At 40.5% G+C, this 13,478-nt stretch overlaps 1 protein-coding gene across 2 annotated transcripts in view; it reads left to right on the top strand.

Annotated features, from left to right (window-relative positions):
• CABLES1 (Cdk5 and Abl enzyme substrate 1) overlaps positions 1-13,478 on the top strand; it is a 148,019-nt gene that overhangs the window by 116,997 nt on the left and 17,544 nt on the right. For both annotated transcript variants that reach the window (XM_072604384.1, XM_072604383.1), the window contains 3 exons: positions 7,553-7,649; positions 8,946-9,108; positions 9,933-10,036. In XM_072604384.1, the coding sequence (XP_072460485.1) occupies positions 7,553-7,649; positions 8,946-9,108; positions 9,933-10,036 (364 nt within the window). The remainder of the gene's footprint in view (positions 1-7,552; positions 7,650-8,945; positions 9,109-9,932; positions 10,037-13,478) is intronic.

A 13,478-nucleotide genomic window follows, 5' to 3' on the forward strand; every position in this document is an offset into this window, starting at 1 on the left:
CAGTTAAATGTTTTCTGTGGCCTCTTCCAGCTCTAGGAAAGAATAATTCATTTTCCTAGGGAGATGTGTCCATGGTTTTAGTGCAAAAGCACTTGAACAGCCTTTAGCAAGCTTATTTCCAAATGGATTTGGTAAAAAGGGGACAAGGAGCATTAAGCCCATTCTCACCATGAAACATTTACAGCTCTTAACAGGCCGCTGAAAGCCCACAGCTCGAACGTAGCATCCTTAAAACTTTCTGTGCCAATAAAGTTTTTAAAGTAGGAAGTTACAGAGACATGGTGTTTAAAGAACAAAGTACAGGCACTGAGACAGTTGTGTGAGAGAAGTTCTCAGTTGTTCCATTACTGATAGACCACAATAGAGACTAGCATTGTGATTTCATCGGGATGAGATGCCCTCTCATAAGGTACTCAGCAACTTCTTTACAACCTATAGTCTTCAAGAGAGTTGCCTAGAGCAGGGAGTAGTTAAGTGACTTGCCCAGGGTCAAACTGATATGTAACAGGCGCCCAACTTTAACTCACGTCTTTTGGGTTGCAAGGCCAGCTCTCTGTCCACCATGCTGATGCTGTTAATTGGATAGTGTTGATAAATTACTATTTGATTTTTGCGCCCTGTCCAGTCTTTATTATTTTTATGATGTCATGCAGAGGTTTGGAAGTTTAGAGACTTGAATCTAAGCTTTAGCTGTAAAAGATACGAATTGTTTTACCTGTTGGTGTTTGTCCTTCATTCTCAAAGAGCACCTTGACATCGGGAAGGTGATGTCTTGACTTGCAAGTGAATGGGATTTAAGTGAGGGAGGGCTGTACAGAATGACCAGCCTTACTCTCTCCTCCAGAGACATCTGGGTCTGGTGACAAGATATAGGTCAGGACAACTGGACATGGCCTGGATGCAAGTGGGAGGCCTTGGCCTTTTTTTTTGCTAAGGTCTTTAAGAAGTCTCAGTTTGTCTGTGCAAAAAACCATTCATTAATTAAAGCTAGGTAAGAAATGAGGCAAAAATGGCCTCTTTTTTAATCTACTGAAAAACAGTCAGTCTGGGAGAGGCAGACCCTCAGGATTTCTGGCCAGAACAGAAACAATGGCTCTTTACCTAGTTGTTTTACCTAGAAAGTCATTAACTCTGTGAACCTCAGTTTTCTCCTCGGTAAAATAAGGATGGTAATGATAATAATAGGTCATCATTGAAATGACCCTGGAAAGCTTACAAAGTACTTTATAAACAGCTTGTTTGGGCCTCACAAATACCCCATGCGAAAGATTCTTAAAATAAATTTTAAAATCATGTAACATTTTAAAAATAAAGTGAAATTAATGAAAAATTGTAAAATAGCTAAAATCATATATTTTACAAATAATGAAAATTATAATAAAGTAAATAGTAAGATGGTAAAAATTATGAATAATAAAATAAAAAAATGATTTTTAAATGAGGAAACTAAATTTTAGAAAAGTTACATGACCTGCTAAGGTTGCACAGATAGCAATTGTCAGAGGTAGGATTTGAAAATTTTTCTGCCTCTGAGTCCAGTGCTCTACCCATTGTACCAAGCTATCTCCATATAAGAGGATAGAGTAGATCTGTGCTTTCACTGGCATAGAGAACTCCATGGTGAGGAAATTCTCTCCACCAAGGCAGATCAACAGATTACAGACACTTATAGTGTCTTGGGCGCTGAAAGGTTGAGTGTGTTTACTGAGGACATACAACTTCCGTGTATGTCAAAGGTGAACCCAAGTCTTCCCCAACTCCCAGGCAAGATCTCTGTCTGTTACACCATGCCATATCTCTCTCTAACGATAACGATGGTGGTAATAGCTGATATGTGTATGGTCCTTTGAAGTCTGAGAAGTTGTTTATGCACGTGGTCTCATTTAAGCTTAAAACAAACTTTTGAGATACGTACCAGAAATACATTCCCTATTTTACAGATGAGGAAACTGAATGACACGATATTTGCACTAAGCCCCTTCCCAGAGTTACAGTGGATGTGAGATTCAGTGCCATGAGAGTAAAAATATCTAAATAAAAAATAAGTGAGAAATGCCAGCTTTGGTATGTCATCCATAGTATGAAATATGGAAGAATTGGATTCTTGCAAACAAACATCACAATTTATTTCTCCTTCACATTTACATGTAGCAGAAAACACCAGTAGGGAATTTGCAAAACTGGTTAGAACTGAGAGTTCATCTTTCATCCAATGAGTTTGCTCCCTTGACCACAAGCCATGGGAGTTCTCTACATGGTGTTCTTTCTTTGTGCATGATTTCACTGGATTTTATATAAAAGGAAAACATTGAGGATAGTTTTTGATTATTGCCAATTTCGTTTATTTTGTGGGGGAGGAAGGGAGAAAGGAAAAGGAGAAAAGAGCTCCAGTTTAGGCTTTGTCAGTGATTATATATCTATTCTGAGTGGTGAGGTGACCAGAAGACTACATGCTCAAGGCTGTTCCAGAGGAGACCACCAAGTTAGCTGGAAATTAAAGACAGATGAAAACAAGTGAGTTGGAAAATGCCCATACTCCTTTCTTGCAGTTGACATAAAATGCCTCAGATATGAGACAACATTGATCTAAGCTAGTGATCCATTTCACTTCTGCTTATTTGTGTGATGGATAGAGAGCAAGCCTTGAAACCAAAAGACCTGAGTTCAAATCCAACCTTTGGCACATATCAGGGTGTGTGCTGGCCTATATAAGTAAGCTGTTTCTCACCAGGGATGTTCCTTATGCAAGTGAAATCGTAGGTCCAGTTCCTATCTCCTTCCCCTACCCTCCATTCTTTATTCTTTATTTTCCCAACCCCCTTGACTATATGTCCTATGCCCCTATTCCCTCCACAACCAAAGCCATATATACCTTAAATGGAGAAGCAAGAAATATAATTTCAAAGATGAGAAGAGGAATTAGGGTTTAGAATTTAAGTGAGGGTGGAGGTATTTGCAAATCAAGTATTTTGAATTTTACATGGAACAGCCAGATATCTATAGAAACATGCTTTGAAATGGTATGTATTACTAAAGCTATTACTATTGCTAGTTAAGAAATAGTTTCTTCATTTGCCTTGTTCATTCCACTGTTTTTCAGCTGTCATCTAGCATTGTGTCTTAATCATCCTCTCGTTCTTTTGCGTTGTTCATGGGTGACTGGATGCTTCCATCCCTTCTCCTCTGGTGTATTACCTGTGATGTCAAGGGAAAGTGGGAAAGGTCCCCAGGTCCTAACTCTCCCTGTCTTTGCATACTCATCTCTTTTCCCCTCACTCATTCTGTGACCTCCTTTTTGTTCCATAAACAACACACTACATCTCTCAGCAACAGGAATTTTCTTTGTCTCTCCAATCTGGAATGTCCTCCTTCCTCAACTCTATCTACTGGCTTCCTTTAAGTCCCAAAGAAAATCTCATCTTTTATAGGAAGCCTTCCCAGCCCTTCTTCCTTCTAGTATCTTCCCTCTGCTACTTATTTCGTATTTATCCTATTTATAGTTTCTTTATAAATATTTCTTTCTTGTCTCCCTGATTGGATTGCAAGCTTTTTGAGAGCAGAGACTTCCTTTTGCCTCTTTTTTGTATCTCTAGCATTTAGCACAATGTCTGGCACCTGCATGGTTATTCACTAACTATTCTGTTCAGCAAATATTGATTAAGTAACAAACTATTCAGAATAATTCTCTTCTAGTTCCACTTTCCCCAAGAAACAAGAGCCCATAACAAGGGAACATCTTTCCAAAAGGCCATGTTAAGAAGCACCCTCCCTACTCCTAGATGTAAGGCAGTTATAATACCAATCTCTAGCACCTGAAAATTCAGGGTAAAGCATGGAGACGTTAAGTGGCAAAGGCTTCCTCCCCGATGGACTTGTAGGGGGCAGTGGAGTTGTCTTGAACATTAGTCGGGCCAGGGTCATGCAAGGCCATTATGTGTCAAGACTTGAACCCAAATCTTTCTGCTACAAGGCTAGTTCTTTATCGACTGAGCCATAGTTTCTCAGATTAAAATAATATATTGTAATAAGTATATTAAAAAATTTTTAATCCAATGTTTCAGCTATCTTGTTAATATGGATGCCCCTAGAGGACAGAATTGTATATTTGCAGTTGTGAATACGTAAATAGTAGACATCACCGGAGCATGTAGGTGTTAAATCATTCCAACAATAGGCCCTGCATTTTTGTTTGGGTTACCGTCTCTAGTTACACACTCCCTACCTACCTACTAGATTTATTATCTAGTGGTAGTCAGGTCCTGTTAACAGTATATGACATTAAGGAGACAAATTCCTGTATGGTAAAAAAGATTTTGAGCCTCAGCGAATGGACTATTTGTTTCATGCAGCATTTGATACAAAGAAATGCCAGTATTATGTATTTAGGTGAGTTAGGGAGGCTGCTCTGCCCCTCCAGCCAGGGCCTCAGAGGACATTTCTGTAGCTTGGATGAGTTGCCACAAGTCCATTAAACATCGATTAAACACTTTTTATGTGCCAGGCTGTGTTAGAGGTACAAAGAAATTCCCCCTCCAAAAAAAAATCATCCAGCCTTCAGCTTTGCAGATTTAGAAATTTAGTTTCCCAAGGGCCGATCAGATTTTGGGGGACCAGTTAAACAAGAAACTCATAGATTCTTCATTTTGTGGTTGTTCAGTTATTTTCAGTCATGTCTAACTCTTCATGACCCTATTTCGGATTTTTTTGGCAAATACTGGAATGATTTGCTGTTTCCTTTTCTAACTCATCTTTCAAATGAGAAAATTGAGACAGATAGGGTCAAATGACTTGCCCAGGTCACACAGCCGCTAAGTGTCTGAGCCCAGATTTGAACTCAGGTCTTCCTGACCTCAGGCCACTGTGCAGCCTAATAGCACTTACTTTCAAGGTGAGCATTTTCTGCATTTATAGATGAGGAAATAGAAGCCCAGAGAGGGTAAGAGATTTGTATAGAATTGCTGAGCTGTGAAGTTTATGGGCTGAGATTCAACCCCAGGTCTCTAGAACACCATTTTGTGACTTGCCCAAAGACACAGGGATGAGATTGGAACCTCCATTTTGGCTCTGCTAGTTTCTTACCTGCATGACTTTGGGCAGATCACTTCTTAGGCAAGTTCACCCTTCATTCATAAAATGAAGGGGCAGGGTAAGATGAGCTCCAAATTCCCTTTCAGCTCAAAATCCCCTGGTGATTTTTTTTTAAATCAACTGCCAAGAACGGAAATTCATGGTTTCATGTACAGTCGTTTTTTAAATTCTTGTTTATGCATTTGAATGTTTGTTTTCATTAATAATTACTAAGTTTAGAATAATTTTTAAGTAAATCCTTGAACAGACCCTCCATTCTGCTATTTTGCATTATACCACCCAGTTCCTCTATTGAAGATACAGAAGAGAAACAGAGAATAATTGAAAGAGTTAGATGCCAGTGGAGACAAGAAGGGACAAGGTTAAGAGGCCAGACTTAGAAGCAGCGGTACATATATATATTTTAATTCAGACATTAGCAAGCATCAACTGAAATGAGTGCTTTCATGTAGAGCAGAATAAGAGGATTGTACAAGGAATTGTGAATCTGTTTTGCATAGCTCTTTTTTTAAGTATATAATAACTTTTTCAAGTGTATAATAAATTCACTTTTAAAGTTATCCTGCTTGTCTGTGATGCCTTCTGGCCTTTCTTCAGTCCTCTTAAAAACAAATAACAAAAAAAAAAAAAAACAAACTCTGCTTCAGCGACCCTGTTTTCTTTCTTTACTTTTTCTTTCAACAACTCTTTCCCTAGTTCCTGTCTCCCATCTTCAACTGTCCTCACTAGAGAGGAAAAAAACCTTTGTAACAAATTTATTCAATCAAGCAAAATAAATTCCCATGTTGGTCATGTTCAGATTTGTATTTTTCCTTCTGTACTTTTCTCAGTCCACCTATTAACATTATCTATGTTCTGTTGGATTTTATTGTATTTGTCTTGTTAAATATTTCCCAAATGCATTTTAACCTCATTCATACTAGGCCAAATGTTTTGACACCTCTGTCTTAAAATCTCATAGCTTTAGATCTGTAAGGAACCTTAGAACCCACTAGACTAGTCTAGTCCCCTCCTTTTTACAGAGTGGGAAATTGTAACCCATAGCACTTAAATAATTACCCAAGGTTATATAGGTAGTGACAGGCAGAATTGGAACCTAAGTTCTTAGGCTCCAGAAACAGTATTTTTTTCTACTGTGCTTTTTTCAATCTCTCTCCCTCTCCCCCCCGCCTCATCTTTCCCTCTCTCTCTCTGTTTCCCTCTCTCTTTTCTCCATCTCTCTTTCTGTCCCTCCCCATCAGTCTTCCTCCTTTCTTCTTCCTCCTTCACCTCTCCTCTCTCTCCACCATTCATCTGACCCTGGTATCCTATTGGCTACAAACATGGTACATGACCTTCTTATGTCATAGAAGCCTCCCTGTGCTTCTCAAAAAGAAAAATGCCAACTTGGATTATTTTTCAATAACAGGTATTTTGGATGTAATGTTTTTTTATGTAGAGGCTCCAAAGAGACCTTGAGCTGATCATTTCAATAACCCTTTGTGAAAAAAGCCAACCCCAGGTGACAAATACAGAAACGAAAGTGTCTTGTACAGCGTCTGAACAAAACAGTCCTAATGTCTGAATGAGGGCACTCATTTTAGAAATTGGTCTACTAAGATGTTTCAGGACAGGAATAATTTTTTCTTCCCAGTGAATAGCAGTAAAAAGGATAGTAAGTGGTTCATCTACAAAGTAGAAAGATTGAACAAAATGGCCTCCAGGGTCCCTTCTAGTTCTGTCACTACCATCCTATCTCTGGTGCCAAAGAACAGGAAGACAGCTTCCCTTGCTTTAGAGACCGGGTCCCAGAGAGGTACTTTTGCAGAGGCAGTTTTTTTTATTCCTTATTTGATCAGTTTGTTCCTAGAGGTTAGTTAATAAATCAGCATTTATTAAGCACCTACAGTGTGTCACTGTATTAACCTCTGGAGATACAAAGAAAAGCCAAGAACGGTCCCTGGAAACCTTGTTGAAGTGATAAGGGACACTTAGATTCTCAGTATGACTTCCTCTAGTAGGCTTTTTGGTCCAGCTGGTTTTCATTAATTTTGGATTGTGGACATACTGAACCCATATGTAGACAGCTAGGTGGCACGGTGGATAGAGTGCCAGGCCTGGAGTCAGAAGACTCATCTTTCTGAGTTCAAATCTGGGCTCAGATACTTCCTAGCTGTATGACCCTGGGCAAGTCACTTAATCCTATTTGCCTCAGTTTCCTCATCTAGAGAAGAAGATGGCAAACCACTCCAGTATCTCTGCCAAGAAAACCTCAAATGGGCTCACAAAGAGTCTGACACAATGGGAACAATTGAATGGCAACAGCAAACAGAACCCAGAAAGTCTTGTGTTACAAGAGAGAGGAAAAAAAAATGACATCTTGTTCTCTGGGGTGCATGTCATTGTTTTTGGTGTTGGGTAACAAGCCGCACGGCAGCTATGTTGGGGTTGGACGAAAGCGTCTTCTTTGGCTTGTCCTCTCCAGGGATATGAAATTGGACGGAGGACGTCAGTCCGCTGGAGCTGTGAGCTTGAAGGAGATCATTGGCCTTGAAGGTGTAGAGCTAGGAGCGGACGGCAAGGTGAGAAAGCTTGGCTTTTAAGTGATGAGTTAACACAAGCTCAGCCTGAAACGGACACTGGCATTTCAGGATAGGGTCTGAGATGCCTTGATAGTAGCGAGGTGGCTCAAGGAGGGAAAGGAAGAGAGAAGGGACAGATTCCTGAGGTTTCCATCCTAGGATCTCCCAGCTCCACCAGCAGTTTTACGGTACACCAATAATTTCATAGCAGTATGGTTTGAGTTCCCAGAGTAAATTATATCTCTTCCCCCTACTGTTTACAACAGTGTTCAACACATCGCAGGAGCTCCCCTCCCCCTTAACATGCCACACTTGAGAATGTAGTGATTAGTGGTATGAAGACATTCATTAAGTGTTAATGCACACAAGTGGCATTCCAGCTGCCTTCTTAATGTCAGCTCAGGAAATGTGATCCTCAGGCTCTTTTTTGGCATCCCAAACCATGTCCCTGAGAGGCTTAGCAGTACCTCTGACTTCACGTGGTAACAAGCACCAAGCTGAAGGGTAGCTGAATTCTTCCCTCACCCTTGTGTCAGTTGGGACTGCCAGATGGAAAACTAGAAAGGGGGGTGGGGGGTGGGAGAGAGAGAGAGAGAGACTTTGGAACATATTTAATTCTCCTGTGCTGGATCCTGTCCAGTAGCTATGAATTCTTCACAAAACCACCATCTGAGGTTGAGACAGGTGTTTCTTCAGGGGGGAACATTTTACCATGATATGGTAACTTCCAGGTGTGCCCATTATAGGGAATTAGAAGCCTGGGAAACAAACTCTTCAGGTAGCTGATCAAAAACATTCTTGGTATCCCATTGTATTTAGTACCAAACTCATACTGTATATACAGGACTTTCCCTGCCTGATTCCTTTAAAAAGGAATACAATTAATTACTTAAACTCATGAATGCTGGACTTCCATATTTGGAAGGACAAGATGGAGGGGTGATATTACGTAACATAAAAGAGGCATCATGGCATGGTTAATGCAGTGATTTGAATCCAAATCCTGCCCCTGATACTTATTAGCTATAGAGACAGATCACTCAACTTGTGTGTGTCTAAGGCAACTTCCTTCAACTTAACCAATAAGTCATAGGTGGTTTGAAATCTGTGTGGGTGGAAGGATTTCCCACACTAGGAGTTCCCTGTACTGAAGAAATCTCAGTTCCTTCAAGTGTTGGAGTTATGCATTAAGCTTTATGTGGCAGACACCACTTCATGGTGATTGAACTTTAAAAAAAATTCTACTGTCTCCTTCTTGGGAGTTATTTTTTGCCTGCTCTGTCTTCATCTCCTTAGACTGTTTCTTACACCCAGTTTCTGTTACCCACCAATGCCTTTGGAGCACGGAGAAACACCATAGAGTCTACTTCTTCCTTCTCCTCCCAGTTTCGTAACGCCAGCCATCGTAGCCTTTCCATAGGAAGGGCAAGCAGCAGCACCCAGGGGAGCATCGACGCAGGTAACTCGGGAGCTCTGGCTGGTGCCCTCAGCTGGTAACTTTCAGCCCTTTTTGCAGTGTGACTTCCCCCCAGGTCACTGGAACAGAAGAAAGCACAAACCAGGTCAAGTGTGAGTGGCTCCTCCTTTGGGTTGTCCCCAGTGTGGAAACTAGATTGACTTCCTGAAGGAAATCTTGATTACTTTTAGCTTAGTCAGTACCAGCCATGGTGGGGAAATTGATTTATGAGGATAGCACTCATTGAAAAGAGTCCTGTCCATGGAAGGATTTCAAGAAAATGGAATTATCCCTTTACATACAGATCAGAAATGCAGTTCCATGTTTTTTTTTTTTTACTGTTGTCATGGGCAGCTACCCCCTTAAAATGAAAGGGGTTATTTTGATGTTAATAAGGAGCATGTTGATAGGACCAACTTTGATGGACCAATAGTCAATCCATAGGAACCACAGGCAATTGTAAATTATCAGATTGGATAGAAGGTTGATTCATTCAGTATTCAGGTACAGAAAATGAACTTTGTCTACTTGGCAGGTTCATGATGCCTGGGAGGATTTACACACAACTTTCCTAAATTGAGGGGTTCAGTAATCTCCTCTCAGAGATGACAATAGGATGTTTTAAATGGAGAAATAATAGTGTCAAGAATGGTCATCCATTTTCAGAAGGGATAAGTTTTATTGCCATGCGAGGGGCTATCAAAATGTGAAGCAGGTGAACCCAAAATTTGGTCAGGTTTTACTCTAAACTCTCTGATTTTCTATAAGAGACTTTCCAAGGCCATTAATGACTCCTCTGTGTATATGTTTCTGTGTATGACCCTTAGGTAGTGACCTGGGAGATTTCATTGATTATGACCCAAATCTTTTGGACGATCCCCAGTGGCCCTGTGGCAAACACAAACGAGTTTTAATCTTTCCTTCATACATGGTAAGTAACATCTGTTGAAGTGCCAGATTAAACCATTTCTGTGACTCTGTGATGCTTAACCCCCTGCAATAGGACTTGCTAGAACTTACTGTTGAGGGTGGGGACAGGGGTCCGTGGTAGAACCATCACTTGGCTGTCCACATCCCCAGGGAATTCAGCAGAGATTAGTGCTTCTGTACCATACAGTTTTGTGATAAATTAAGAAAGCAGCACCATCAGAGATAGTGGAAGCTTCCAGCTTGAGACCCATAAATTTTATCAGCCTCTCAAGGAGAAAGTCTAAGGAGAGAATTCAGTTCAATTCAACACAGCTTATATTAAGCATTGAACTATTAGAAACCAGTTCCTGACCTCAAAGAGTTTACATTTTACTTGGGGAGAGGGGAAGGAGATACAATATGTAAACAGATAAAACTGTCAGGAGGTAGGACCCTCACCTGGTAGAAGAGGAGAGTGAAGAGGAATCGGGAAGGACTTCTTATACAAAGTGGAGGCCAAGCTGAGCCTTGAAGGACACTAGAAAAATAAAGAGAAGTTGTTCTTCCTTTATCCTTTGAACATGATGCTTGTGTATTTACGGGAACGGAGCTGAATTTTCAGTGTTTTGATAGCAATCTTACTGTACCACTCCATACTTTTGCCTAAGATCTGCCTCAGGGGGCCTATCGTCATTATTTTCTATAATGGGTAATAATAGAAATTTCTCCTTCCGAAAAAGATCTCATTTTAGGGGTAGACTATACTCTGCCTGTTTCAGGTTTTTAAAATTTATTCCAGGATTCTGTGTTCACTAATAAGTCAGAACCTATTCAGAACCTCATAGCTCCAAGCAAAAGAAATGTCTCTTGAGCAAATGAAAGTGACCATAACAGGAATGAAATTTAAAAAAAAAAAAAACAGAAACAAAAACCTTTTCATTGATGTTTGCATTCCTTGGGCAACCACCCAATGTTTTACCCCTTTGCCCTTATGTGTAACTTCCGTTTATTCTTGGGGGTTATAGTGTTATTTTTCACGCTTTCTGTTTTCTCCTACATCAGACTGCATGAGGCTAATGGGATCTGTCAGTTGTCCAATCTCAGGTGTGACCCTGAAAGGTTCCTCACATTTCCTCAGCCAGAATTGACCTGGAAGTAGCATGAGCCAAGAAACTGCCTCTCTTAGTTTATCTTGAGGATGGGGAGAGGGCTAGGGTAATAGGAGAAGCACAAGTAGCCCTTTCTCTTTACAGGGCAGTGAACTATTCACAACTCTGCACAAGGCTGACAAAGCAGTCATTCCTCCCCAAATTAGGGAATTAGGACCGGTTATAGGTACTGAGCCTTAGCTCTGAATGACAGAACTGTGTGATCCTGAGCAAGTCACTTAACTCTGTTTGCCTCAGTTTCCTCATCTGCCAGAGAAGGAAATGGCAAACCACTCCAGTATCTTTACCAAGAAAACCCCAGGTGGGATCACAAAGAGTCAGATATGAGTAAACAACAATAAAAGAAGTTTCTCGTCTACCAGTAGGCAGTTCATCTGAAACAGATGGTCAGCGAGTTGTCTGGGGCACTATCCTTAGGATCATACTGATTACTGGTAGTATATGTCCCCAACAGAACTTGAACTCAGTTCTCAGATACCAAACAGCCTCTTTAACCAAATATAGATCCCCAGCTATACTTTAACCAAATGTTTATTTCCAGTTGTATTTGTTCTTCTAAATGGGAAGTAAAAAAAAAAAGTTCTCTTCCATGCCTCTGCTCTCTCCACACTGTCACACTTTGGACAAGTTTTAAACTGGAGGCCCGAGAAGTAAGTGTAATTTCCTGAAGATGTGTGGCTCCCCCACATTTGGACTTTTGTTTGAAATGTTTTACTTGGACTCATGTGAATGCTACCTCCCCAGACATCTGGTGAATGAGCAAAAGGGAGATTTTTGAATGGACAGAACCGCTGGGGTGGCTTCCAGTGACCCTGTGCTTTGGACCCTTAAAGCCCCAGGAGGCTGACCATGAAAATAAAGGATTCAGGCACCCAAGCACCCATTCTTTCAGGAAGGGTATGCAGCATTAATTACCGTGTTTCCCAAGTGCCCCAGGGGAAGGGGACTGAGTGCAAACTAGTGTCTGTCCTGGACGTTCTGTTCTTTGTGCACAGCTCTGGTTTATAATTAAAGTTTCATTAACAAATCAGTGTACATCATTAGAGCCTGCCAGCTGCAGATCCTTAGACATTTTTTCCCCCTCTTTATGGGTGTGGAGAGCAGTTAAGAGGAGAAAGTGAGCAGGAGAGGTGAGATAATGCAAACAGACTTAAAACTCATTCATTCACAAAGATTTCTGGGTCCTTTACATTTCTGGGCAGAAATCCCAGTTGTGTTGTTTTGACATCAGGGACAGAACAGCCTAATTTAATTTAAAGTGTCTATAGGGATCACTGATTTTGGAGTGATGGGTTTTGGGGGCTTTTTTTGAGTGTGTTCTTTTTTTAACCTGAAATCTCAAAGACTTCTGTAGGTCCCCTCCATAATATATTGCCTGTAGATTTACTTACCTGATCCCAGACTCTTAAGTGTCTTCCTGTCTCCTTACTCCACCACCAACACATATATGCACAGTGATGTGAGAAGAGACATGAACTCAGGAGAATACAGTAGAAGTGGATTTTTTCTAACGGGAAACACATAGCTTTAGTTGTATTGAAGTATATGGCTCATAAAAGAGAGATCTACAACCAGATTTCCCTGTCATGGGAGGATGAGAACTCTCCTCTCTAGAGAGCTTTTAAAATAAGACTGATGACTTACGCATTCCACCTAAATGGTAAATTTAGGTGGCTGAACTGAATGATTTCTTGAGGGCCTCTCACTTTTTGATTCTGTACCAAAATGACTGCTATACTTTTATGGATTGTTTTCTGTCGTTTAAAAAATATATACAATTCTTCTATAAAAGGAATGAAGTAATTTAAAAATTAATCTTAAAAGACCTCCTAACCTATGTAATCTCTCTCTGCATATTTGTCACAGATATTTCTGAAACTCATTTTATGATTCGTATAACATTGTGACTTTCTAAATGACATTCCAACCGTAGCTTGTGGCATAAATACTTTAGCCAGCATGCATTTTAAGTGTGTGCAGATGTTGTGAATGTAAGGCGTCTCTCTTGACTCCACATTCATTCCAGGAAATTAAGTGAATGGAGACACCGCAGCAGAACTGTAGCTGTGGATGGTCTTTCTGTGACATAAATCAGAGAATCCAATTGCCCCATGTGCAAAACTGCCATCAGAGACGGCATTACTAGGACTAAGCGGGCAAAGCCTCCTCTTCCTCGGCTTATGTTCCTCAGGCTGAAAATTACTTCAGTGATGGAAAACTGCATATTCACTGTCTTGGGTAAAAGGAGATGAGAGAAGAAGGGCCACTCTGTTTCCATAGTAAATCCAAGATTAT

The sequence above is a fragment of the Notamacropus eugenii genome, chromosome 4 (genome assembly GCF_028372415.1).
Source record: "Notamacropus eugenii isolate mMacEug1 chromosome 4, mMacEug1.pri_v2, whole genome shotgun sequence".
In the NCBI taxonomy this organism is placed as follows: Eukaryota; Metazoa; Chordata; class Mammalia; order Diprotodontia; family Macropodidae; genus Notamacropus; species Notamacropus eugenii.